This window comes from Ornithorhynchus anatinus, chromosome 12 (genome assembly GCF_004115215.2).
Source record: "Ornithorhynchus anatinus isolate Pmale09 chromosome 12, mOrnAna1.pri.v4, whole genome shotgun sequence".
Classification (NCBI taxonomy): domain Eukaryota; kingdom Metazoa; phylum Chordata; class Mammalia; order Monotremata; family Ornithorhynchidae; genus Ornithorhynchus; species Ornithorhynchus anatinus.
Genome location: NC_041739.1, coordinates 2094607 through 2120688, shown reverse-complemented (window position 1 = coordinate 2120688; position 26082 = coordinate 2094607). Strand labels below are relative to the sequence as shown.

General features: G+C 55.6%; 1 protein-coding gene across 1 annotated transcript in view; it reads left to right on the top strand.

Annotated features, from left to right (window-relative positions):
• TENM3 (teneurin transmembrane protein 3) overlaps positions 1-26082 on the top strand; it is a 956917-nt gene that overhangs the window by 880864 nt on the left and 49971 nt on the right. The window contains exons 10-16 of the mRNA XM_039913675.1: positions 7581-7819; positions 10410-10532; positions 17738-17952; positions 19486-19696; positions 21217-21318; positions 21458-21652; positions 25123-25323. Of these exons, the coding sequence (XP_039769609.1) occupies positions 7581-7819; positions 10410-10532; positions 17738-17952; positions 19486-19696; positions 21217-21318; positions 21458-21652; positions 25123-25323 (1286 nt within the window). The remainder of the gene's footprint in view (positions 1-7580; positions 7820-10409; positions 10533-17737; positions 17953-19485; positions 19697-21216; positions 21319-21457; positions 21653-25122; positions 25324-26082) is intronic.

Below are 26082 nucleotides of genomic sequence, written 5' to 3'. Positions count from 1 at the left end.
CACACACACATATATACATATATATATATATATATACACATTGTGGATATGGTCATATATGCTGTGGGGCTGAGGATGGGGTGACATTCAAGTGCTTAAAGGGTTTCCCCCACCTTATCTCCCTCCCTCATGGATCCCCCGTCTCACCTATGGGTGATAGGGTCTGGATTAAGACTGTGAGCCCCATGTGGGACATGGACTGTGTCCAACCTGATTAGCTATATCAACCCCAGCGCTTAGTACAGTGCCTGGCACACAGTAAGCGTTTAACAAATTCCATTTAAAAAAAGCGTCTTCCAACTCTGTTGTATTGCACTCTCCCAAGTGCTTAGTACAGGGCTCTGCAGACAGTAAGTGCTCAATAAATATCACTGATGGATTGAGCATGTGTCCAACCGAATATGGTATGGAATCACCTGGGGGGAGAGGCTTCTGCCGGGGGCAAATCATAATCTCGACATCACCCCCTTCTCCGGCAGGGCATTCCCTGGTATTTGGTCGGTACCCTTTTCCCCCCATCGCTTTGGGCTATTTCTCGCTGCATTGGATACTTCGGGTCCACACCCCCCAGGGGTATCATCACCCTCCGAGGGCCCGTTAGCTGCCCATCTCAACTTCGCCCACCTTCCCCCCCCGCACTGCACCTCTGTCAGCTAAAGGTGGGAAATGAGCACTACAATACAGTTGGCGGAAAGAGTCCCTGCCAGTAATGGCAGTAGCAGTGGTCATGAGCAACCCCCAGGCTAAGGGATACTATGTTGGACACCCTCTCGTTGTGGGGTACTATGCTGGGCACCCCCTGGCTGTGAGGCACTGTGTTGGGGGTCCTCTGACTGCAGGGTACCGTGTTGGTTGCCCCCTATCTGTGGGGTCTCTGTGCTGACTGCCCCTCGGCTCCAGAACACTTGGCTCGGTGCCCCTTGGACTTCAGGGCACCGAATTGGGAACCCCCCTGCCTGTGGGGCGCTGTGCCCAATGCCTCCTGGCTGCAGGGCACTGTGCTAGGCACCACCTAGCTGTAAGGCACTGTGCTGGATACCTTCTGACTGTGGGGAGCTGTGTTGGTTGCCTTCTGGTCGCAGGGGAAGGGGGCATGGGGACTGGTTCCCTCCTGACTGAGTGAATGGGCTGTGCTAAGTGCTTGGGAAGGTCCCTGCCCTCAAGGCGTCTCCCCTCTAATGGGGACCCAGGCAATCCAACTGCGTTTGCCTGACCCAAGGACTCCCGCTCTGAGACCAATCAAATCACATTTGCCCAACCCAGCAGCTCCTACTGTCTCAGTGACCGATCAGATCATGTTTGCCCGACCTGGAGGCGACCAATCAAATCATAATAATGATAATTATAGTATTTTTAAGCGCTTACTATGTGCCAAGCACTGTTCTAAGCACTAGGGTAGCTACAAGGTAATCAGGTTGTCCCACGTGGGGCTCACGGTCTTAATCCTCATTTTACAGATGAGGTCACTGAGGCACAGAGAAGTTAAATGACTTGCCCAGGATCGCAGAGCAGACAAGTGGCAGAGCTGGGATTAGAACCCAGGTCTTCTGACCCCCGAGCCTGGGCTCTTTCCACTAAGCCAAGCTGCTTCTCTATTTGACCAACCAAGCAGCTCCCGCTCTCGGAGACCCACCAAGTCGTGTTTGCCCCGATCTGGGGAATCTCGCTGTCAGAGACCATTCAAATCATGTTGAGCCCAACCCAGGGGCTCCCCAGACCCTTCACCTCGCTCGGTTCGGCTTCTCCCACGGGCCTGGAATTTCTTCTCCTCCACGGCTGCAGCCGGGCACGAGATGGGCACGAGACAAGTGGGCTTAGCGTCTGGAGGCGTGGAGGGACTGGCTCAGGCCTCACACTTTTGCTTCTGAATTCTTCAGCAGCCGCCCGGTTAGGGAGTCTCTGACCTCCACCGATTGAAAAGTTAATTGCCTGAGATTTCCTCATTTATACATGGGGATTAAGGAGTTTAGTAGTTACCTATGAGATGTTAAACAAAACGCTTCATTTGTAGTCGTTTAATAAAAGATTTATTAAAGTCTTAGTCTATTATGAATGTCTTCTCAGGCATTGATAGCGCTCATCAGTTATATGCCCATAGCTTTTACCTTGTAGCTTGGTAAATGCTTTGCTAATTATTAATGTATGAAATTGCATATTGAATTACTTTATTAGTCCATTTTTTATTTAAATAGCTGAACCGTCTCCTCGACTGCTTTAATGTGAGGGGAATTGATTGTCCGACTTGGAAAAAAAAAAAAAGCAGGAGAAAATTAAGAAGACACACCCAGCTGTCGTTAGGAAGCATAGTCTCAGAATTTAGGGTGATCTTTTTTCTGCAGCAAAGCAGAGAGAATTGTAAATAAGCTTACGGTTTACTTTGAATCTGCGCGTCCAAGCAACTGCACTGCCTCAGAGCAGTAAGCACAGTGATTTTGTCTTGGATCGATGCGAATCAATCAGTCCGGCCAAAGTATTTATTGAGCGTCTGCTGAGTGCAGCGCACAGTGATAATAAGAATCAATGGTATTTATTAAGCGCTTACTGTGTGCAGAGCATTGTACTGAGCCCGTGGGAAAGTACAGTATGGCAGAGTTGGTAGACACATTCCCTGTCCACAAAGAGTTTTCAGTCTAGAGGAAATAATAATAATTATTATTATGGTATTTTTTAGGCACTTACTATGTGCCAGGCACTGTACTCGAATCCCGGCTCTGCCACTTGTCATTGTGTGACTGTGGGCAAGTCACTTAACTTCTCTGTGCCTCGGTGACCTCATCTGTCAAATGAGGATTAAGACTGTGAGCCTCACGAGGGACAACCTGATTACCCTGTATCTACCCCAGCGCTTAGAACAGTGCTCTGCACATAGTAAGCGCTTAACAAATACCAACATTATTATTATTACTAAGTGCTGGGCTGCTTACAACTCTATTGGGTTGGACACAGTCCCTGACCCACCTGGGGCTCACGGTTTTCATCCCCATTTTACAAATGAACTGAGGCACAGAAAAGTGGAGTGATTTGCCCAAGGCCACACAGCAGACCAAGTGGTAGAGGTGGGATTAGAACCCATGACCTTCTGACTCCCAGGCCTGAACTCTAACCACTAAGTCACACTGCTTCTCTGAGAGAAGTGAAAGGGAGTTCCTGTGTCTGATCGAATGTTCTTGGATCTACCTCAGCACTTAATCACAGGGCTTAGCATAGAGTAAGTGTTCTGCTTGTACCACCATTTTCATTGCTGTCTTGTCTTATGCCGTCGAGTCGTTTCCGACCCATAGTGATACCACGGACACATCTCTCCCAGAACGCCCCGCTCTCCTTCTGTAATCTTTCTGATAGTGGATCCGTAGGGTTTTCTTAGTCAAAATCCAGAAGTGGTTTCCCATCTCCTCCTTCCGCACGGTAAACTCGAGTCTCCGCCCTCGATTGTCTCCCGTGCCGCTGCTGCCCGGCACGGGTGAGTTTTGACTTGTAGCAGATGGCCTGCCCCTCGCTAACCCCTGCCCAAACATGGAATGGGTAGGCCACTGCTTGATTCTCCCTCCCAAAGCCGAGATTGATAGAGTACTTGAAACTCTCCAGGTGAAAATCCTGAGAGGGGATTTTCACTGTTACCATCATCATTATTATTATTATTATTATTATTTGCCCAGCGGACTTCCCCTCAGCCCCCCCACCAGAATCTCCGGTCTGACGGAGCAGGGCGGGTGCTTGCTTTATTGTGACTCTCCATAAGAAATATACACCAGGCAAAAAAAGGCAGGAGCGGGTCGAACATTGGCTTTAAACTTCCCAGTGCCCACAGAGGGCACAGGCCATCGCCCCTGCTAGACTGTTATCATCGTCATCACCATCATTATGATTATTACTCCTAATAATAATCATACTCCATGCTGACTACAGTCACTGTCAACAGGCGTGCATATCCAGGTCGGTGCTCAATGAAACATGAGGTCGCGTGTAATTATGAGCAAGCGGACTCAGTCAGACAGGCCTGTTCCCGGCCTGGTGCTCAACTTCGGAGGGGGAATCTCGGGGGCCCAGCAAAGGAGCCGCTTTAGGGAAAACCACCTTGGGCATCATGGCTCTGGAATTCATCGTTTCCCACCACGGGGCCCGACGAAGCCCTCTTTTCCCCGTCTCCCTCTCCCTTCTGCGTCACCTCTGCCCTCGAATCTGTGACCTTTGGACACTTGATATTCACTCCACCCACAGCCCCACAGCACTTAGGGACATATCTGGAAATTATGTATTATAGATCATTTAGATTCGTAGCTGCCTCCTGCTCTAGACAGTAAAGCTCTTTGTGCGCAGGGAATGTGTTTACCAACTCTGTTATGTCGTATTCTCCCAAGCGCTAGTCCAGTGCTCTGCGCACCATAAGCGCTCAGAAAATATGATGTATTGATTGATTGCCTGATGTCCCTCTAGACTGTAAGTTCATCCTCTAGACTTTCAGCTCATTGTGGGCAGGGGACGTGTCTGTTTATTGTTGTACTCTCCCAAGCGCTTAGCGCAGCACTCTGTACACAGTAAGGGCTCAGTAAATACGATTGACTGGAGCTGATGTCTATAGATAAATCCGGTCGATCTAGAGGTGGCTGGCGGCCCAGCCCCCTTAAGATCCCGGTATGAAGGCACCACGAATCTGCGTCATTGAGGCTCTGATGCCCGGCGCTAAGCCTGGGCGTGTGCCCGCTGGTTTCCACGGCCGAGGAGGTGCGTGCCTGGGCACTTCCTTAGTGGGAACCGAACTTCCCCGCCACTGTCCGACCACGTGCCTGGAGAGGATTAGGGCTCATCTCCTAATCCTGCCATCAGTCAGTCAATCAGTCAATTGTATTTATTGAGCACTTACTGACTGCAGAGTACTGTATTAAGCGCATGGGAGATACTACAACAATAAAGAGCACGGGCTTGGGAGTCAGAGGTCGTGGGTTCTAATCCCGGCTCCGCTACTTGTCCGCTGTGTGACCTTGGGCACGTCACATAACTTCTCTGTGCCTCAGTTACCTCATCTGTAAAAAAATGGGGATTAAAAATGTGAGCTCCACTTGGGACAATCTGATTACCCTGTATCTACCCCAGCGCTTACAACAAACAGTGCTCAGCACATAGTAAGCGCTTAACAAATACCATAATTAATAAACAGATGTATTCCCTGTATACAATGAACTTAAAGTCTAGAAAAAGAGGCAGACATTAATGTAAATAAGTAAAATTGCAGATATGGGCATAAGAGCCGAGGGGCAGGGAGGGGGAATGAGAGAAACATCATGGCTTAGTGGAAAGAGCCCAGGTTTGGGAGTCAGAGGTCATGGGTTCTAATCTCACCTCCACCATTTATCAACTGTGTGACTTTGGGCAAATCACTTAACTTCTCTGTGCCTCAGTGACCTCATCTGGCAAATGGGGATTAAGACTGTGAGCCCCATGTGGGGCAACCTGATTACCTTGTATCTACCCCAGGGCTTAGAACAGTGCTTGGCACATAGTAAGTGCTTAACAAATGCCATTATTATTATTATTATCATTATTATTATTAAGAAAGGGAGCAAATCAGGGGAACACAGAAAAGAGTGGAAGAAAAGGAAAAGAGGTGTTAGGGAAGGTCATTTGGAGGAGATTTGCCTTCAATAAGGCAATGAAGAGGGGGATAGGAATTGTCAGAAGTGAGGAGGCAGGACATGGGCAAGAGGGTGGCGGCGAAATAGACGAGATCTAGGTACAGTGAGTAGGTTGGCATTAGAAGAGCTAAGTGTGCAAGCTGGGCTGTAGTAGGGAAGTAGTGAGTTGAGGTAGGAGGGGGCAAGGTGATTACTTTAAAGCCGATGATGAGTTTATGTCTAATGTGGAGGTGGATGGGCAACCACAGGAGGTTCTTGAGGAGTGGGGAAACATGGTTACACTTTTTGGTAGAAAAAAATGATCCTTGCAACAGAGTGAAGTATGGACTGGAGTGGGGAGAGACAGGAGGCAGGGAGGTCAGCAAGGAGGCTGAGACAGTAATGACGGCGGGAGAGGAGAAGTGATTGGATTAACTTGGTATCAGCTTGGATGGAGAGGAAAGGGTGGATTTTAGCGATGTGGTGAAGGTTGATCCCACAGGCTTTAGCGACAGATTGAATAAGTAGGTTGAATGAGATAGAAGCAGTCAAACTGGGATTCGAAACCCAGCCTCCTGACTCGCAGGTCCCGTGATGGATCCATTTGACCCCACTGCCTCCTGCTCCACCCTGATCCCTTTGTCTGCTTGCTCCTTCCTGTTAAATCTTCAATCTCCTTCCTTCTCCGCTTTCTTCCACTCTTAGTCCAGGTTTTTGCCTATCTGTCCATCCTGCTCCCCTCCATGCCCCCCTCCGTGCCCCCCACCCTCACCAAGCAGACTGCAAATTTCTCGAGGGCAGGGAGCCTGGCAGACTCTCTCCAGCCTCACACCCGGTGGGTCCTCAAGCAAAAACCTGCAGTGGATGGATTTCCCTTACCCTTGGATTTGTGCCTTTTAATTGCTTGAGAGTCACGCCACCCTCAACTCCTCAGCCCTCATATCCATATCTAGAATTTATTTTAATACCTGTCTCCCCTGTAATAAAAAATAATAATGGCATTTGTTAAGCGCTCACTATGTGCCGAGCACTCTTCTAAGCACTGGAGTGAATACAAGGTAATCAGGTTGTCCCACGTGGAGCTCGTAGTCTTAATCCCATTTTCCAGATGAGGTAACTGAGGCACAGAGAGGTCAAGTGATTTGCCCAGAGTCACACAGCTGATCAGAAGCAGCGTGTCTCAGTGGAAAGAGCTTGGGCTGGGGAGTCAGAGGTCAGGAGTTTAAATCCCGGCTCTGCCACTTAGCTGTGTGACTGTGGGCAAGTCACTTAACTTCTCTGTGCCTCAGTTACCTCATCTGTAAAATGGGGATTAACTCTGAGCCTCACGTGGGACAACCTGAGTACCCTGTATCTACCCCAGCGCTTAGAACAGTGCTCTGCACATAGTAAGCGCTTAACAAATACCAATCTCATTATTATTATATTATCAGTAGCCAGGATTAGAACCCGTGACCTGTGACCTCTCAAGCCCCTACTCTTTCCACTAAGCCAAGCTGCCTAGTTATGACAGGGAACATGTCCACCAATTCTGTCGTATTGCGCTCTACCAAGCACTGAGTACAGTGCCCTGCACAAAGTAAGTGCTCAATAAATACGATCGAATGAATGAATAGTAAGCACTCAATACATCCAATTGATGGATTCCCCCTCAAGACTGCAAGCTCACTGTGGGCAGGGAATGTGTCTGCCAACTCTGTTGAATCGTACTCTCCCAATCGCTTAGTACAGTGCTCGGAACATAGTAAGCACCCAATGCATACGATTGACGGATTCCCCCTCGAGAATGCAAACTCACTGTAGGCAAGGAATGTGTCTACCAAGTATTGTACTCTCCCAAGCGCTTAGTACAGCACTCAGAACACAGTAAGCGCCCAGTAAATACCACAGGTTGATCGATTCTCTCTCGTTTGCCTGTCCCCGGATTCTGACCCTCCTCCTTCTCCTTCTTTTCCTCCTCCTCTCCCACAGGCATTTCCTCTTCAAGACGGGAACGGGGACAACGCCGCTGTTCAGTACCGCGACCCCGGGATACACGATGGCGTCGGGGTCCGTCTATTCCCCTCCGACACGGCCCCTGCCTCGGAACACGCTGTCCCGGAGCGCTTTCAAGTTCAAGAAGTCGTCCAAGTACTGCAGCTGGAAATGCACGGCACTGTGTGCGGTGGGCGTGGCCGTGCTCCTGGCCATCCTCCTCTCGTACTTCATAGGTGAGGCCCTTCCCTTCCACCCTTAACAAAAATAATCACAATTTGTGGTATTGGTTTAGCACTTATTATGTGCCAGACACTGTACTAAGCTCCGGGGAGGATAATGTCACTGTCCCGCATAGGTCTCACAGTCTTAATCCCCATTTTACAGATGAGGGAACCGATGCCCAGAGAAGCAAAGTGACTTGCCTAAGGCCACACAGAAGCAAAGTGGCGGAGCTGGGTTTAGAACCCAGGTCCCTCTGACTCCCAGGCCCACGCTCCGTTCACCATACTATGCTGCTTCCTCGTGTCCGGCTGGCCGGCCCACCCCTGAAACCTTCACCATCCTGGCCGGCTTCTGGATTTAGGAGACCTCTGCCAGGGGATTTAATAGTAATAAAAATAATAATAATAATAACTGTGGTATTTGTTAAGTGCTTAAGGTGTGCCAGGCACCCTGAGCGCCGGGTTGGACACAGTCCCCGTCCCTCATGGGACTCCCACTCTCAGTCCCCATTTTACAGATGAGGTAACTGAGGCCCAGGAAAGTTAAATGACTTGCCCAAGGTCACACGGCAGACAAGTGGCAGAGCTGAGATTAGAACCATAGTCCTAACAACTCCCAGGCCCGTGCTCTCCCCACTACGCCATGCTGCTTCTCATGGGGGGCCAAGAGGGGATAGTTGTAAGGTGGGAGAGAGTTCTGGAGTGGGAAAGCTGTTTTGGAGGGAGAGCTCTGTGGGTGGGAGAGGTCTAGATCGGGAGAGCTTTGAAGAGGGCTCAGGAGGAAAGAATGTGGGAGCTCAGAAAGTGAGAATTCTGAGGTGAGAGAGGAACTCTGGCACGGGAGAAATCATAAGGGTAGAGATCTAGGATGGGAGAGGTCTTCACGGCACAGGGGCTCTGGGATTGGAGAGATCTATGAGGGGGGCTCATGAGGGGAGACTTCTGGGGTGGGAGGGCCCTGGTGGGGCAGAGGGGCTATGGGATAATGGTAATAATTATGGTATTTGTTAAGCACTTACTACGGGCCAACCCCTCTTCTAAGCGCCAGGGTAGGTACAAGGTAATCAGGTTGTCCCACGTGGAGCTCGCAGTCTCAATCCCCATTTTACAGATGAGGTAACTGAGACACAGAGAAGTTAAGGTACATAGCAGACAAGGGGTGAAACCAGGATTAGCACCCACATCCTCTGACTCCCAAGCCCATGCTCATGCCACCAGGCCATTAGGGAGAGCTTGGGGGTGAGTGGGCTCTGTGGGGGGCTAATGAGAGGAGAGTTTTGGCATGGAAGAGCTCCGTGGGGTCGGGGGGCTCATGAGGGGAGAGCTCTGCAGTGGTAAAGCTCTCGGAGTAGAGGGATATGAGATGGGAGAGCTCTTGGAGCTCAGGAGAACAGAGTTCTAGGATGGGAAAGCTTTAAGAGGAGATTTCTGGGCTGAGAGAGCTCTGCGGCAGATCTCTGAGGGTGGGAGAACTCTCGGAGACGAGGGGCTCTTGGGTGCGAGAACTCTGGGATTGGAGAGCTCTGTCCGGGGCTCAAGAGAGGAGATGGGAGATATCTGTGGGGGGCTCATAAGGGGAGAGAGTTCTGGGGTGAGATAGGTCTGTGGGGTGGGAGAGCTCTTGGAGCAGAGGAGCTCTGGATAGGAGAGATCTCTGTGAGAAGCTCATATGGGGAGAGAGTTCTGGGGTGAGAGGGTTCTGTGGGGGAAAGAAGTATGAGGTGGGAGATCTCTTGGGGCAGAGGGGCTGTGGAGAGTGGAGAGGTCTGTGGGGGGTGCTCCAGAGGCGAGAGTTTTGGGGTGAGAGGGGTCTGTGGGGGAAAGAGCTCTGGGGTGGGGAGCTCTCAGGGCAGAGGGGCTCTGGAGAGATCTCTGTGGGTGGCTCATAAGGGAAGAGAGTTCTGGGGTGAGAGAAGACTCGGGGGGAAAGGCTCTGGGGTGTGGAGCTCAGGAGGGGAGAGCCAAAGACCTGGCTGAGAGGAAAGGGAGAGTGGGAGGGTCTGGAGCAGAGCAAGAGCCGTCCATGCGGTCGCTTGGACCGTTCAGCCGCTTCCAGGGGGAGCCCGGCAGGCATGCCCGGTCATGGACTGAGGTGAGGTTGAGGCACACGCCAGCACCACCCCGGTCTAGGCTCTCCCCCCGGGGGACCGGAGAAATGCCACCGGTTCTGACGGCAGGGCAGAGCACGGAGGTCTCCCTCTCCGCACTGCACTCTGGATAGCTCACCCGTGTCACTCGCAACTTCGGCAGAGGTTTCGGCGATGAATTGTGCACGCCAAAGCGGGCTTGCAGTCTAGTGAGTGCAAATAATAATAACAACGATAAAGACGGCGTTTGTTAAGTGCTTACTATGTTCCAAGCACTGTTCTAAGTGCTGGTGTAGATACAAGTAATCAGGTTGTCCCACGTGGGCTCATAGTCTTAATCCCCAGGTTACAGATGAGGTAACTGAGGCCCAGTGAAGTGACTTGCCCCAAGTCGCACAGCTGACAAGAGGCGGAGCCAGGATTAGAGATCACCACCTCTGACTCCCAAGCCTACGCTCTTGACACTAAGCCACGCTGCTTCTCCCCCGCTAACGAGCTCCTGTCTTCCTCACCAGCCATGCATCTGTTTGGCCTCAACTGGCAGCTGCAGCAGACTGAGAACGACGCGTTCGAGAACGGAAAGGTGAACCTAGACGCCGCACCGACGAACGCTGTGTCCCCGCCTCCCGGAGACAGCGGTAAGGAGCGCCGCCCCCGGGCACCGCCACTGCCCGTCCCCGCCACCCGTAGTCCCGCATCGAGCTGGTCCCCCCAGCCCGGGATGTGCCACGCTGCAGAGCCCCGGGGCACAGAGAGCCCGGAACGTAGCCGTGATGATGACGACGATGATGATGTTATTTGTTAAGCGCTTACTATGTGTCAAGCACTGTTCTAAGCGCTGGGGTGGTTACAATGTAATCAGATTGGACACAATCCCTGTCCCACATGGGACCCACGGGCTTAATCCCCATTTGACAGATGAGGGAACTGAGGCCCAGAGAAGTGAAGTGACTTGCCCGAGGTCACACAGCAGATAAGTGGCGGAGCCAGGACTGGAACCCAGGTCCTTCTGACTCCCAGGCCCGGGCTCTTTCCTCTAAGCCATGCTGGGGGTGCGAGTGATCGATGGGTTGCACCTTTGTTGTGGTCCCCGTGGTCTCTGGGCTCGGCACGGTGGCCGGGTCCCTGGGGAGGGGCCACGGCATCAGCAGGCCCCGGGCGGGGGTCCAGGTGAGCCCGTGGGGACTTCAGTAATGGGACAGGGAGAGACGCTCGGTGTACAAAGCACGCTCAGGCGACAAGCACGGGAGAGAGAGAGAGAGAGAGAGAGAGATGTGTGGCCCATGAAAGCCACCGAATCACCGTGCGGCCGTGAGATCATTGCATTGTTACAGCATTGTTATATTGCTGTGGAATCCCTGTGTGGTCAAGGGATCATCGTGCAGCCGTGGAATTGTTGCGCCCTCACGGAACTATTGTGTTGCCACAGAACCACTGCGGTGTAGTGGAATTTTTGCACCGCCATGAAATCATCGTGTAGCCTTAAAACCATCGCTCGGCCACGGGCACGGTGCGGCGCCGTGGGGTGAATGCGTTGCCTTGGGACCATTGTGAGCCACGGAGTCACTGTGGGGCCATGGAGTCATTGCCTGGCCATGGGTTCATTGTGTGGCCACAGAATCATTGTGAGCCACTGATCATTGGGAGCCACTGAGCCATTTGTGTGGCCATGGTGTCATTGTGTGGCCAAAGGGTCATTGTGAGCCATTGAGTCATTGGGAGGCACAGAATCATCGTGAGCCACTGGGTCATCGTGAGCCACCGAGTCATTGTGAGCCACAGAGTCATTGCACGGCTGCGGGTCATTGCGTGGCCGTAGGGTCGTCGCGTGGCCACAGAGTCATCGCGAGCCATGGAGTCATTGCGTGGCCGGGGATTTGTTGCCGCCGCTCCCCGAGACGCCACTGATTCCGTTCCCGCCGCCGGGCGTAGTACGAGCCCGGAGCTGCCCGGCAGATCTCCACCACACTTCATGCAACCCGTGTCCTGATGTGACGCACCAAAGCCCTTCACCCCGGGTGCGCGATGAGCCGGGAGCCCGTGAGAGAGCGACCCCGGGTTTGGCCTTTTTGTGGTGTTTGTTACGGGCTTACGATGTACCAAGCACTGTGCTAAGCACTGAAGTAAACGTAAGATCATCAAATTGGACACGGTCCCTGCCCCACGTGGAGCTCACAGACTAGGAATGAAGGAGATCAGGAATTTGAATCGCCGTTTTACAGATGAGGAAGCTGAGGCACCGAGAAGAAAAGTGACTTGCCCAAAGCCACCCGGCAGGCAAGCTGGGACCTGGGATTAAAACCCAGGTCTCCTGACTTCCGGGCCCGTGCTCTTTCTACTAGGCATCGCAGCTTCTCACCTGCGATCACTTGCAAAGCGAAAGGGGAGAAGTGGTTTTGTCTACAGTCATTTTCTGCCCCGGACGAGCGATCAGCAGCGTGGTGCCCTCCAGAACCCACGGAGATGTAAAATTCCTCAATTCTCCCGCCTTTCCTCCCCAACTCCCAACTGCCAGCGGAGTCTGGGTGGCAGATGAGAGGGGGTTCCAGGCAGGCCCTCCCCCTACCCCCCTACCCAGCAGAGCTCGGGTCCCCCTGTCCCTGTTGTGCTCGTGCAGCTTGTGCAGCGGGGAAGCAGCGTGGCTCAGTGGAAAGAGCCTGGGCTTCGGAGTCAGAGGTCATGGGTTCGACTCCCGGCTCTGCCACTTGTCAGCTGTGTGACTGTGGGCGAGTCATTTAACTTCTCTGTGCCTCAGTTACCTCATCTGCAAAATGGGGATTAACTGTGAGCTTCACGTGGGACATCCTGATGACCCTGTATCTCCCCCAGCGCTTAGAACAGTGCCCTGCACATAGTAAGCGCTTAACAAATACCAACATTATTGTGGCCGGAGGCGCCTTTACAGTCCAAGCCCCAGGACAGATGGGCAACCAGTGGCCTCCTGCTTTGGACCCTGGCAGTCTGGGTGCTCTTGGCTTGTGGGCACTGCCCATTCAGGAGGCCTGGAAGGGAAAATCTGGCTAAGTGGCGGAATACGTTAAGCTCATTCCCTTGCCCTTGGACAATTGATTTCCTCCCATGTTTGGCCCCTGAAATGTGCAGAGTACTGTACTGGGCCCCGTCTGTGTGCAGAGTGCTGTACTTACTGGTCGCCTTCTATGTGCAGAACCCTGTCCCGGGCGACTTCTGTGTGCAGAGCGCTGTACTGGAAGCCTTCGGTGTGCAGAGCGCTGTACTGGAAGCCTTCGGTGTGCAGAGGGCTGCACTGAGTGCGTTCTGAGTGCAGAGTGCTGTACTGGGTGCCTTCTGAGTGCAGAGCGCAGGACTGGGGGGCCTACTGGGGCACCGAGCACAGTATTAGTCACTAGCAGACTGACAGAAAAATAGAAAAAATGAACACTGCCCTCACGGTGAGCCAAACCAGCATGAGCGGCCCAACAGACCCCAGCTGAGAGCGTGGCTTGGTCAAGAGGAGGGAGAGCCGAGGGGCTGGCGTGGCCCACGTGATTGGGCCGGGAAAGGGGTTTACTGGAGGCCCTTCCTGGAGGAGGGGGCATTTTAGGTGGACTTGGAAGGCGAGAGCTGACGCCGGGGAGAACGGATGGAAAGGCCGAGGCATGAGGGATTGTTCGGAGACACGCAGAGGAAGGTGGACTTGGGGGTGGTGGGCGGAACTGTCGGGAGAGGAGGCCAGAGGGGAACGGAGCAGGTCTCGTGTGAGTGACATCACGAAGGTCACAGAACTACACCGTCCATATCCGTCTTCCCTAGGTCCTTGGGGCTGCCCCTTCGGGTCTCTCCCACCGTATCCCTGGCTGCTTCCTCGCACAGATGCTGCTGGGCTCCTCCCTGGATGCCAACAGGCTGCTCTGGGCCCATCCAGCCTTGACCTCCCAGGCCCACCCAGCCTGCCCTCTGGGCCTATCCGGTCCGCTTTGGCCCTTCTGGCCCCTCCCCCGGGCCTGTCCAGCCCATCTCTCTTGGCCTGTCCAGCCCGCCCCCGAGGCCTAGCCAACCTGCCCCATACCCATCCAATGTGACCCCCTCTGCCCTTCTGGCCTGTCCCATCAGCATGCGCCTCTGGCTCTTCCAGCGTGCCCCCGCCCTCCACCGGCTCTGCCAGTCTGGCTGTCTCAGTCTGCTTCTTCTTGGCCTTCCAGCCTGCCCCCTGTCCCCATCCCCCTCCTTGAAACAGCCGTTTTTCAGGGGATGGTAAATAGCTTCCCTTCCTGGGATCTGCGTGCTTCATCTCTTCCACCTCACTGACCCAGGGACCCCCTGATGCAGCCCCTCCCTCCCTCCTCGGAGGGGGTCCAAGAAACTGCCTGGCCTTGGTACTTGCTCACCTGGAGGCCCTGCCCAGAGAAGGGTCCCGGTGGGCAGACGGGATGGCCACCCCACGGTGACCTTAGGAGGTCGGCCTGTGCCCTCCAGGAGTCGGTTTGTGGTTCTCACTGGACAAAGGTGGAAACGGGTTTAACGAGGGTGCGGGAGACCCACGGATCATCCTCATCATCGGAATGATGGGGCTCGTGCAGCCCTTCCTTACTCTGTGCTGAGCACTGGACCGGTCTCATGGGACTCTCGGTCTAAGGAGGCAGAGGAACGGGGGTCTCCATCTTGTAAATGAGGAAACTGAGGCTCAGAGAAGTGAAGCGTCTTGCCCATAGTCACACAGGAGGCGAGTGGCAGAGTGGAGATTAGAACTCATGACTCCTATCTCCCAGGCTCGGATTCTTTCTAAAGAAAAGTCTCAGTCAATCAGTGGTATTTATTGAGTGCTTACTGTGTGCAGAGCACTAGATGAAGTGCGTATTTATTGTTTACCATATGCAGTGCACTGTACTAAGCGCTTGTGAAATACAATTTAATAGAGTTGGTAGACACATACCTTTTGTCTACAAGGAGCTTCCAGGCTAGAGGGGGAGAGGGTTAGCCCCAGCCTGAGCACGAGGGCAACACCCAGGGGAGATGTGGTGACTTTCCTTCCTCCCTTTCCTTCCTCCTCCGGGCAACCGTCAGAAAACACAGGGTCTCACCAACAAGCCAGCCACAGGGGATTGGAAACTGAGTCAAGGGATTCAGTTAGCCATGAGAAGCAGCCTCTCTATTAATGGATCAGTAATATCTGTTCAGACGCCTGCCGTGTGCAGATCGAGAACCGTACTAGCCGCTCGGAAGAGCGCGAGAGAGGTGGCGGACCTGATCCCCGCCCTCAAGGAACTGACCATCTTACAACCCAGCTACTGGATAACAGCTTCCCAGAAGCTAAATCCACCTTGTCCCTGCCCCGGAGATGGTGGTCCAAGCCAAACGGCCTCTCAGACTCGTCTCGCTGAGGACGTGGAAATGAGTTTGAGCCATTCGGCACTACTTGGGCTCTGTGGGGGGAGGGGGCAGGCCCACGGGGCAGTTCCTCGGCCTGGTCCGGTGGAGTCAGCGCGAGAGCCCGAGGACGGAGACCTGTCCGGTGACTGCCTTCCCACCCCTGAGCGGGGAAGGTCAGGTGGACTCCTTGAATGTCACAGTGGAATTTCACCCCAGGCTCATGGGCGGCTTGCGGGTGGTGCTTGGCTGGGGTCTCTTTCGCTGCCCGAGTCCTGTTCTGTTGGAGGGGGGAACGGGGCAGCTTCGGGTGGCATGCCACTCACCCACCCGCCATAGCGTGGGAAGACCAGTCGGTTGGCTGGGCCACATCCCCCAAAAGCCAAGGGGGAGGTCCCGGCTCGGAACTCGGAAAGTCAGGGTTTTTCCGGTTGCTCTCCTCCCCGGGCGCACCAGAGTCGGAGCCGCCGCATCCTCAGTAGCCGTCGGGAGGACACACGTGTGCGCGTGTGTGTGTATGTGTTTGTGCGTATTTGTGGCTATGTGCGGGTGGTCCCATGCCTGTGAGCCTCCCTCCCTCTATAATACCTCGAAAGCCACGTTGGGCTTTGGCGAACTCCTATTCCCCTCGAGTCCAAGGTTCCGGGCGTCCAGTGCCTCTGCCCGATGTGGAAAAACGGCCACTCAGGGCAAGAGCTCCTCACACCAAGCTCGGTTTCTCAGACGTCGAGTCTCGTAGATGGTTCGGGGCTCCTCCTGCTAGGCTTCCCACAGTGTCTCCTTCCTCCCTCTCCCCCTACCCCCTTCTTCCCCCACCCACCCAAACCCACATTCCACACCCTAGAATTCAAACCTGGTTCGCTGGGGCCAAGGTAATGATGATGATCACTGTGGTATCTGTTAAGGGCTTACTATGTGCCAAATACTCTTCTAAGTGTGGAAGTAAGTACAAGATAAACCCTCATGGGGCTCACAGTCTAGTGGGGAGGGAGACTAGGACTTGAATCCTCATTTTACAAATGGGAAAATTGAGTCCCAGAGAAGTGAAATGACTTGCCCAAGGTCACACAGCACGCTAAGTGACAGAGGCAGGATTAGAACCCACAGCTCCTGGTTCTTGGTCCGTGCTCTTTCCCCTTGTACTAGCTGCGGTGACTACAGATATGCTCTAGGTCAGAGAATAAGAGCACAGGTCAAATTCCCCAAAGAAAACAATCTATTAAACAAGCCAGTAGACACCAGAACACCAGCAGATAATAATAATAATAATAATAATAATAATGCAGATGTGGTGATATGACTAGGAATCGGTCAGGGAGGAGGTGGATATTTGAGTCGGGGGTTGGGCGGGGCCGGCGGTTGGCCCGGTCGGTGGCTAGAGCGTTCCAGAAGTGGATGGACATGAGCGATGGGTCAGAGATGGGAGGATTGAGAGAGAGAGAGAGAGATGGTTAGTTTTGTTCTGGAGGATCAGAGAGCTGGGGTGGAGTGGGAGATAAGAGCGGATGAGGGAGCGAGAGCCCGCGGATGGAGAGGCTGGAGGCCGACGGTCAGGAATTCCTGTGCAACCTGGGTGGAGAGAAGCTGCACCTAGTAGGTACTCGCCGAGTGCTGCTGCTCGAGAAGGGGGAGGAGGAAGATGAGAAGGTCATCGACAGTGAGGTTCACGCTGCAGGCCAAGGGACCTGATCTTTCTCTCCAGATTTCTGCCTGGGTTGCCTGGTCCTGCCCCCCGTCCTGCCCCCATCCCTAGCCTGGTTCTGCTTTCTCCATTAATACTGCAAGATGGTGGCACCTTCCACTTGACAATCTCTAGGAGGGAGTCCGGCTTGCGGGAGGACGGCTAAGCATGAGAGAAGTAATTCTCCTTGAGGGGCCACCACATTCACACTTTAGGCGAGAGCTCTCACCGTGGTGATAATACACAACTAGGATGCCGGATGCCGCTGAGGACACTGTGTCACCTGGTGGACGCCGGGTGATGTGGTGGATAGTAATTATGTGCCAGGTAACCCCACGGACGTTGGGTAACACGGTGGACACTGGGTCGCACGGACATTGGATGACATGGTGGATGCTAAGAAAAGTCTTGGATGCTGAGTGACACGGTGGACTCTATATCACATGGTGGACGCTGGTGGATGGAGGTGACCCCATGGACCCTGGGTCACGTACGTGGTCGTGAGGTCACAGGGCGGACCGTAGGTCACGCGGCGGAGTCCCGGCCGCGCCACAGACGATCCATTTCCGGTGAGCACCAAGGACCGTGATGTGGAGCAGCCCCGGAGCCCAGCAGCGGCGGGAACTCTGGCGTTTCAGATGTCTGTGCTTTTGATTTCTCTGTTTCCCCAGTTTCCTTTCAGCCCGTTCCCAGGGAGCATCGGCCATCGGAGAGCGGGAGCCCGGAGCCTGGTGGCCAGCGGCCCGCGGCCGCGCCCGCCCAGGCGTGGGAGGCTCAGCGTGACCGGCCCACTCATATTCTCTCTTCTCCTCTCTGGCCTCGCCCCTCCCCTCCCAGGGAAACTAGGGGGCTCCACGCAGGAAAACAACAGCCTAGACTCCGGAGAACTGGACATTGGCCGGAGAGCGGTTCAAGAGGTGCCCCCGGGGATCTTCTGGAGGTCCCAGCTTTCCCTTGAGCAGCCCCAGTTCTTGAAGTTCAATATCTCCCTCCAGAAGGACGCACTGATCGGCGTGTATGGCCGCAAGGGGCTGCCGCCCTCCCACACCCAGGTAAGCGTGGCGGGAGGACGGGGCCGCCGGGGTGGCCACCAGCGAAAGCTGCTTCTCGGTGGCCGGGCGGGCCCCGCGTCGGTCCGGGGACGTGGGCGGGAGCCGGCCAGCACCGGAAGCAGATGGGCAGGGGACGCGCTCCTCAATCAATCCATCAATCGGAGGTATTTATTGCACGCTTTCTCTGTGCGGAGCACTGGACTAAGCACCGGGGAGAGTACGACACAACAGAGATAGGAGACCAGCTCCCTGCCCACAAGGAGCATCCAGTCTAGAGGGCGGTGTTGGAGTGGGAAGAAGAGAAGAAACCTCTTCCCTTCCCGAGCTTTGGATCACAGAGGATGGAAAGGGATGGTGAGATGGATCACCCCCCCCCCCCCAGAATGTGCCCGTCCTGGACCCGTGAGCTGGAGGGGAGGGGGCTCGGAGCAGCCAGGAGGCTGGACCCGGACCCCCATTCCAAAGACCAGCTCACGCTCGTCCACCACAGTCACTGTGGGCGTCGCGAAGGAGATGGAGGAGGAGGCGGCCGCTGGGTTGGAGCGACGCACTGACCCACCGCGGAGTTGGGCGGTCAAAGCCAGGAAGACCGCTCCTGGTGGCGTCCAGCTCTGGATCCCTCACTCCCCGGCAGGCGGCCCCCAACGAACGTCTGATGAACGGGGGCACCGGACCGAGAGCTGGGGAAAGGAGCACAGTTACACAAGGCCCACTTCCGCTCTCGGGGAACTGCCGTCCCGGTGATCCGGCCCCGTGACCTCCCGAATGGTACCCGCGGCATGGGCGGTCGCCCCAGACAGTGGGCAGGGGCGAGGGCGAGGCCGCCCGCAGGAAGCCAAGAACCGGTGGTTTGCAGTTACCGATCGAAGGCGTCCCGTGGGACGGAGCGGAGGAGAGGCAGGGCATGGGGGACCCTGAAGCCCAAGGGGAGGCGGGAAGAGGAGGAGGAGGCCCCTCAAGAGCAGCACCAAGACCCCGCCCCTGCCACCTAGGCACGGTGATGACGCGTTGCCTGCTCCCTCGTGGCCGAGTGCCGTTTGAGGCCGGGCGGGAAGCGGACCCCGGAGCTGCCTGATCGGACGGAGAATGCAACGTCGGCGTGGGAGCTGGCCATCTCCCCGCAGATGCAGCGTCAGCCTGGGAATCCTGCATCTCCCCAAGGATGCAGCGACGGCACAGGAGCCACATATCTCCCCTACAGAAGCAGCGTTGCTGTGGGAGTCATGCATCTTCCCCCGGGTGAAGTGTTGGTCTGAGAGCCGCACGTCTCCCCAAGTATGCAGTGACGGCATAAGCGCCTTATATCCGATAAAACCGGACCCGACTGGGTTGAACCTTCTTCCAGAGGACGGCTGCTTGTGCCCACCGTCATCAACGGTGTCGGCCGATCGGCCACCTCACTGAATGCCCGCTGTGGGCAGAAGGGTGTACCGAGTGTCCACTGTGGGCGGAGCGTTTTACAGGGCCTTTGCCGTGTGCAGAGCACTGTACCGAACCCCTGCTGAGCTTGGCTTTCCTTCTCCCCCCGGGCAGTACGACTTTGTGGAACTCCTGGACGGCAGCCGGCTGATCGCCAGGGAGCAGCGGAACCTGCTGGAGTTGGGCCGGTCGGGCCGGCAGGCGAGGTCGGTCAGCGTGCACGAGGCCGGCTTCATCCAGTACCTGGACGCCGGCACCTGGCACCTGGCCTTCTACAATGACGGGAAGCACCCCGAGCTGGTGGCCTTCAACACCATCGTGATCGGTAAGGGCCGCCCGGCCGACCCCGCCGGGATCCCGGGAGGACCCGTACGACCCCTCTGGGACCGGGGAGGGCCGTTTGGCCGAGCCCGCCGAGATGGGGAAGGCCGCTCGGCCGACCCCTCTGGGTCAGGGAGGACCACGGACCCGCTGGGATCGGGGAGGGCCGCTTGGCCGAGCCCGCTCGGACCGGGGTGGGCCGCGCTTAGCACGGTGCCCGGCACATAGTAAGCGCTTAACAAATACCATCATTATTATTATTGGGGAAGGGCGTTAGGCCAACCCCCTGGATTCTTGAAAGGACCAGTATGACCCTGCTGGGATCGGGGCGGGGCATTTGGCCGAGCCCGCTGAGATTGGGAAAGACCAGTACGACCCTGCTGAGATTGGGAAGGGCCATTCGGTCGATCCTGCCGGCATCCAGGAGAGCCGCTTGGCCGAGCCTGCCGGGATCGTGGAGGACCAATACAACCCCTGGGCTCGGGAAGGGCCTTCTGGGCAACCCAGCTGGCCTCCGGGAGAGCCACTCGGCCGACCCCACTGGGACTGAGGAGGCGGTCTGGGTCAGCCCCACTGAGATTGTGGAGGAGCACTCAGTTAGACCAGCCGAGGGCGGGAAAGACCAGTACCACCCCGTCGGGATCAGCCCCGCTGGCATCCGAGAGGGCTTTTCGGTCACCCTCTCGGATTGGGTGGCTGGAGGCTGTTTGGCCAGCCCCGCTGACAACCGGAAGAGCAAGTCGGTTACCTCCGCGGAGATCAGAGAAGACCAGTACAACCTCTCTGGGATCGGGGAGGGTCAGTAGATCGACTTCAGCCTCGCTCAGCCGGTGTCCAGTGTTCAGAGCCGCAGGGGCCATCACGCCGCCGGGCCCCTGAAGTGGGACTTCCTGTTCTAGGGGAATGGGCCGGGAGCCCAGAGGCCGGAGGCCCAGTTCTGGCCCCAGCTTTATTCCTGGCCTTACAGGTAATGGGGGGAGAAACAGTTCATACCTGCCACCTCATACCTGCCTCTCCCTCCTTCCTGGGGATGTTGTGAGGACGAAATCTGCCCAGCTAGTAGCTACTTCATTCGATTGTATTTACTGAGCACTCACTGTGTGCAGAGCACCGTACTAAGCGCTCGGAAAGTACAATGAAGCGATACTTGCAATAAAGTAGCAATAAAGAGACAATCCCTGCCAACAACCGGCTACTTACCGAGTGCTGCCTGCCGTGTGCCAAGCACTGTACTGAGTGCCTGGGAGACGTCGACGACCAGTCAGTCGAGGGTATTTACTGAGCATCTAATGTGTGCAGAGCACCGTGCTGAGAGAGTCCCGTCACTCACTGGTATTTATCAAGCCCCTCTTGCGAGCAGAGGCTGTCCCGAGCGCTCAGGAGAGTGCAGTGGAGGGAGAAGAGATGAGATTGGGACCCGGGCCATCCAGTCTAGCGGGGAGGCAGTCGGAGGGACGGGCCGCGATGGGGCGGGCAGTGCCCGGCGGGGCTGTCTGAGCACCCTCGTCTCTGTCCGTCCTTCAGAGTCCGTGGTCGAGTGTCCACGCAACTGCCACGGCAACGGCGAGTGCGTCTCTGGGACCTGCCACTGTTTCCCGGGGTTCCTGGGTCCGGACTGCTCTAGAGGTGCGGGCCGGTCCGGGGGTGCATGCGGGGAGGCGCCGGTCCGGGGACGCGGGGGTTGCGGGGCGGAGGACGGACCGGGTGGGGGGAGGGCGGGGGGTGGTCCCGGGCCGCCGCCTGACGGGGCCGCTCTGGGTGGCAGCGGCCTGCCCGGTGCTGTGCAGCGGGAACGGCCAGTACTCGCGAGGACGCTGCCTCTGCTTCAGCGGCTGGAAGGGGACGGAGTGCGACGTGCCCGGGTCCCAGTGCACCGACCCCCAGTGCGGGGGCCGCGGCGTCTGCATCATGGGCTCCTGCGCCTGCAACGCGGGCTACAAGGGCGAGACGTGCGAGGAAGGTAAGCGGGCACGGAAGTCTCCGGGTCTCGGGAGCAAGGGGGTGGCAACGACCTGCGGGCCCAAGAGAGGGCGGGTGGAGCCGCCATACGGGTGCCCCGGTCCATCCCTGCCGATCCGTCCGAGGCACCGCAGCCCAAGTGCCACCCGGGAGCTGACTTCTCGGAGAAGTGGATAGAGCCCAGGCCTGAGAGGCAGAAGGTCATGGGTTCTAATCCCGGCTCAGCCGCTCACCTGCTGTGTGACTCTGGGCAAGTCACTTAACTTCCCTGGGCCTCAGTTCCCTCATCTGTAAAATGAGGATTAAGACAGGGACAGCGTCCAACCCGACCTGTTTGTATCCAACCCAGCGCTTAGTACAGAGTCTGTCACGCAGTAAGTGCTTAACAAATACCGTTATTATTATCACTATTCTTCAACCTCATGTAGCCGCGTGAGTGCCAGACCACTCTAAGGACCTCAGAGTCTCCTTGGGCTTTCTGGGATCCCTGGATGGTGGAAGAAAGTTAGCGACGAGGCTGGTTGGCCTAGTGGAGAGTGCCCGGCGCCAGGTGTCAGGAAACCTGGGTTCAAATCCTGGGTCCGGCCTGGACTACAGGGCACTCCTGGGACAGTCACTTCACCTCTCTGGGTTAAGTGACTCACAGTTTGCCTGCCTAAAAAATGGGGATATATGACTTAAACTGTCCCTACCTCTTAACCACTCCAGGGTTCGGCACAATCAATCAATTGTATTTATTGAGCACCTACTGTGTGTAGTCAATCGGTCGTATTTACTGAGTGCAGGCACTGTATTAAAGCACTTGGGAGAGTGCAGTATAACAGAGTTAGTAAATAAGTTCGCCGCCCCGAATGAGCTTACGGTCTAGAGGGGGAGACAGACTTTAATATGAATAAGCTACATTATGGCTGCTTTACGTACGTTTTTGGGGCTGAGCGAGGATAAATACACGGGGCAAATCTTAGCACGGGGATGACGCAGAAGGGAGTGGGAGAAAAGGAAATGAGGGTTAAGTCGGCGAAGGCCTCTTGGAGGAGATTTGCTTTTAATAAGACTTTGAAGGTGGGGAGAGTAAATGTCTGTTGGATATGAAGAGGAAGGGAGTTCCAGGCTAGAGGCAGGACACGGGCGATGGGTCGGCGGCGAGGTAGGCGAGATCGGGGTACGGTGAGTAGGTTGGCATTAGAGGAGAGAAGTGTGCGGGCTGCGTTGTATTAGGAAAATAGGGAGGTAAGGGAGGAGGGGTCAAGCTTACCTAGCGATTGAGCATGTAGTAAGATGAGTGAGCACATAGTAAGCCCTTAGGAACAACCATAATTAATTAACAAAAGAGCACTACAGAGAACAAATTCACTGCCCCTTCCTAGTCTTCCCCCAGATAAGCATGCCACATTCTTCTAGACTGTAAGCTCACTGTGGGGTACGGTGAGTAGGTTGGCATTAGAGGAGAGAAGTGTGCGGGCTGCGTTGTATTAGGAAAATAGGGAGGTAAGGGAGGAGGGGTCAAGCTTACCTAGCGATTGAGCATGTAGTAAGATGAGTGAGCACATAGTAAGCCCTTAGGAACAACCATAATTAATTAACAAAAGAGCACTACAGAGAACAAATTCACTGCCCCTTCCTAGTCTTCCCCCAGATAAGCATGCCACATTCTTCTAGACTGTAAGCTCACTGTGGACAACGTGTCTAACAGCTCTGTTATACTGTGCTCTCCCAAGCACTTAGTACAGTGGTCTTCACACAGTAAACACTCAGTCAAAACCATTGATTGATTGATTGATTGATTGATTCCAGACTGGCCCTTCAGTTCTCCCAGGAAGCCAGGAACACCTCCTCTCCACCTTGGCCACAGACAAGCAGAGATTTCCGTTCAGAAATTTGTTTCTGTGAAAAAGCCCTGCTGGAGTGTGTCTTTGCCATGTGTGCTCTCACCGCACGTGTCTGTGTCACGTGTACGTTATCACGTGTGCACATGCCATAGCGGTTCATGCCATGGGTAGCTGCACCACGTGTGTCCAAGCTGCGTGCATATATGCCAGAGGGGTGTCTGCCGTGTGTCTCCGTGTCCTTCTTGCCGCACGTGTCCGTGCCACGGGTGTCCGCACCGGGTGCGTCCATCCTGTCTATCTCTGTGTCTCTGCTGTGTTGCATGTGCTTGGGCCATGGGTGCCCGTATCTACAATGTGGGTGTCCATGTCACGTGCATCCCCGCTGAGTGTGTCCACGATGTGTGTGTGTTTGAGTGCGTACACGCCCTGTGTGTCTGTGCCGTGTTCCCCCATGTCCGCTCCGCGAGCCCTGGCCTGGCTGCCCTGTAAGGGCAGCTCCTCCCGAGGGGAATGAAAGCTGGCCAAAGGCCAGGCAAGAGGGGCCGTCTTGCTTCTTCCCTCAGCCAGCGGACTGTATCGATCTGCCCGGGCCGGGAATGCAGTCAAGCCCGTGGAATGAAATTTTCAGACCATTGACCCTACAAGTGTATAGTTTTATTGAGTCAAATTGCTAAATTAAGTCTGGCCATCTGCAGCACGTTAAAGTGAATTTAGGAGGAGAGTGGGGAAGAGGAGGAGGAGGAGGAAAGGAGGGAATGGGGAGGAGGAAGAGGAAGAAGAGATGGGGAAGGGGAGCTGGCACACTCATTCTTCCAGCGGCCTAGGAGGTCATCCACTCAATCAGTCGTGTTTACTGAGCGTTTACTCTGTGCAGAGCACTGAACTGAGCATTTGGGAGAGTATAACAGAGTTGGTAGACATATTCCTTGCCCACAGTGGGCAGAAACGCTGGACTGGGCCAGTGCGGGCCTTCCTGGCTCTAAGTGAGAGTCCCCTCATGAGGAACTCCATATGGAGTCCCTCGGGTGCCACTGGGTTAGTTGCAGAAAAACTGGCCATATTGGGCACCTGCTCTATGCACTGGGGTGATTCCGATAGGGTTAGGAGCCATGATTTCCGCCCTCGGGGAGCTTTCCGTCTAACGGGGGAGTTGGGCGTGAAATAACTGGCTGGCAGGAGGCAGGCGGGAGTGGGAGGAGGGCGCGGCAGAAGAGGGCTGGATTAGTAGACGGGGCGGGTGGCGGGGCCGAGGGATGCTTTGGGTGGCCGGGGCCTCTGTCACCCTCTGTGACCTTCTGTACCCTGCTCCGCGGGAACTTGCTGCGCCCAGGAGGGAGTGAACCGGAAAGGCCATTGCCGGGCAAAAGCTACTCTGCCACTCTGTCTTCTCGGAGCTCCCTACCCCCAGACACGGGATGACCCCGAGTCCACCTCTTCCCCTACACCAGCCCTTTACCTGATGGCGTTCTGGAAAAGATTGTTTTCCCTTTCTCACACACTGCCTCCCTCCAGCCCCTCGAAGCAGGAGAACAAGGGTGGCGCGTCCCTCTCCAGGGTACCCAGCCGGCACCGGGCACCGGGGGCCCGTACCCACCCATCCACCCCTTCCCGCCCAAATCCTGTTCCTCTGTGCCCCCTTCAGCGGACTGCCTGGACCCCAGCTGCTCGGGTCACGGCATGTGCATCCACGGCGAGTGTCACTGCAACCCCGGCTGGGGCGGGGGCAACTGCGAGATCCTCAGGACCCTGTGCCCGGACCAGTGCTCGGGCCACGGCACCTACAACCAGGACAGCGGCTCCTGCACCTGCGACCCCAACTGGACCGGCCCCGACTGCTCGAGCGGTGAGCGCGCGGCGGCCGGGGGGTGGACGGACGGACGGACGGACGGGGATCACCTCGGGACCGACACCTCCCTAACCCCCGGTCCCCCCGGACTCAAGCCGCCGAGACGGGAAAGAGTCGACATCTGTCTCTCTTTCCAGAGGCAGAGGGCTGGACCAGATTTCCCTGCCCCGTGGTCCCTACCAGCATAATGGTTTGGAGGAGGGAGAATGAGACCTGCTGATCCTTCAGATCGAAAAGCCTTAATTTAAATTATTTTTCTGCAGTACGGTTTTTCTGATTCAGCTCATTTTGGTACACACCGTTGTAGAGCACGAGGTCTGTGTTCGTGTACTGCTGATTCTGGTACACTCCGTTCTGGTTCTCCATGTTCTGGTACACTCCTTTCCCGTGCGCTCCGTTCTGGTACACTGTTCTGATACATTCCGTTCTGGTACACTCCATTCCGGTACACTCCGTTCTGCTACATTCTGTTCTGCTGTACTCTGTTCTGGTACATTCTGTTCTGGTACACTCTATTCTGCTACACACTGTTCTGGTACGCTGTGTTCTGGTATGCTCTGTTCTGGTACGCTCTGTTCTGAATACCCTGTTCTGGAACACCCCATCCTACTAGAGCTTGAGGGAGGGGGTTCGCGTGAAACCTTACGCTAAGGAAAACCCGTCGGCCCTACCGAGATGGCATTTGGATCTACTGAGCCCAGACAGACTCTCGTTGTGAGAAAGGCATCCTTTATGCCCGCCCAACTGCCAGCAAAG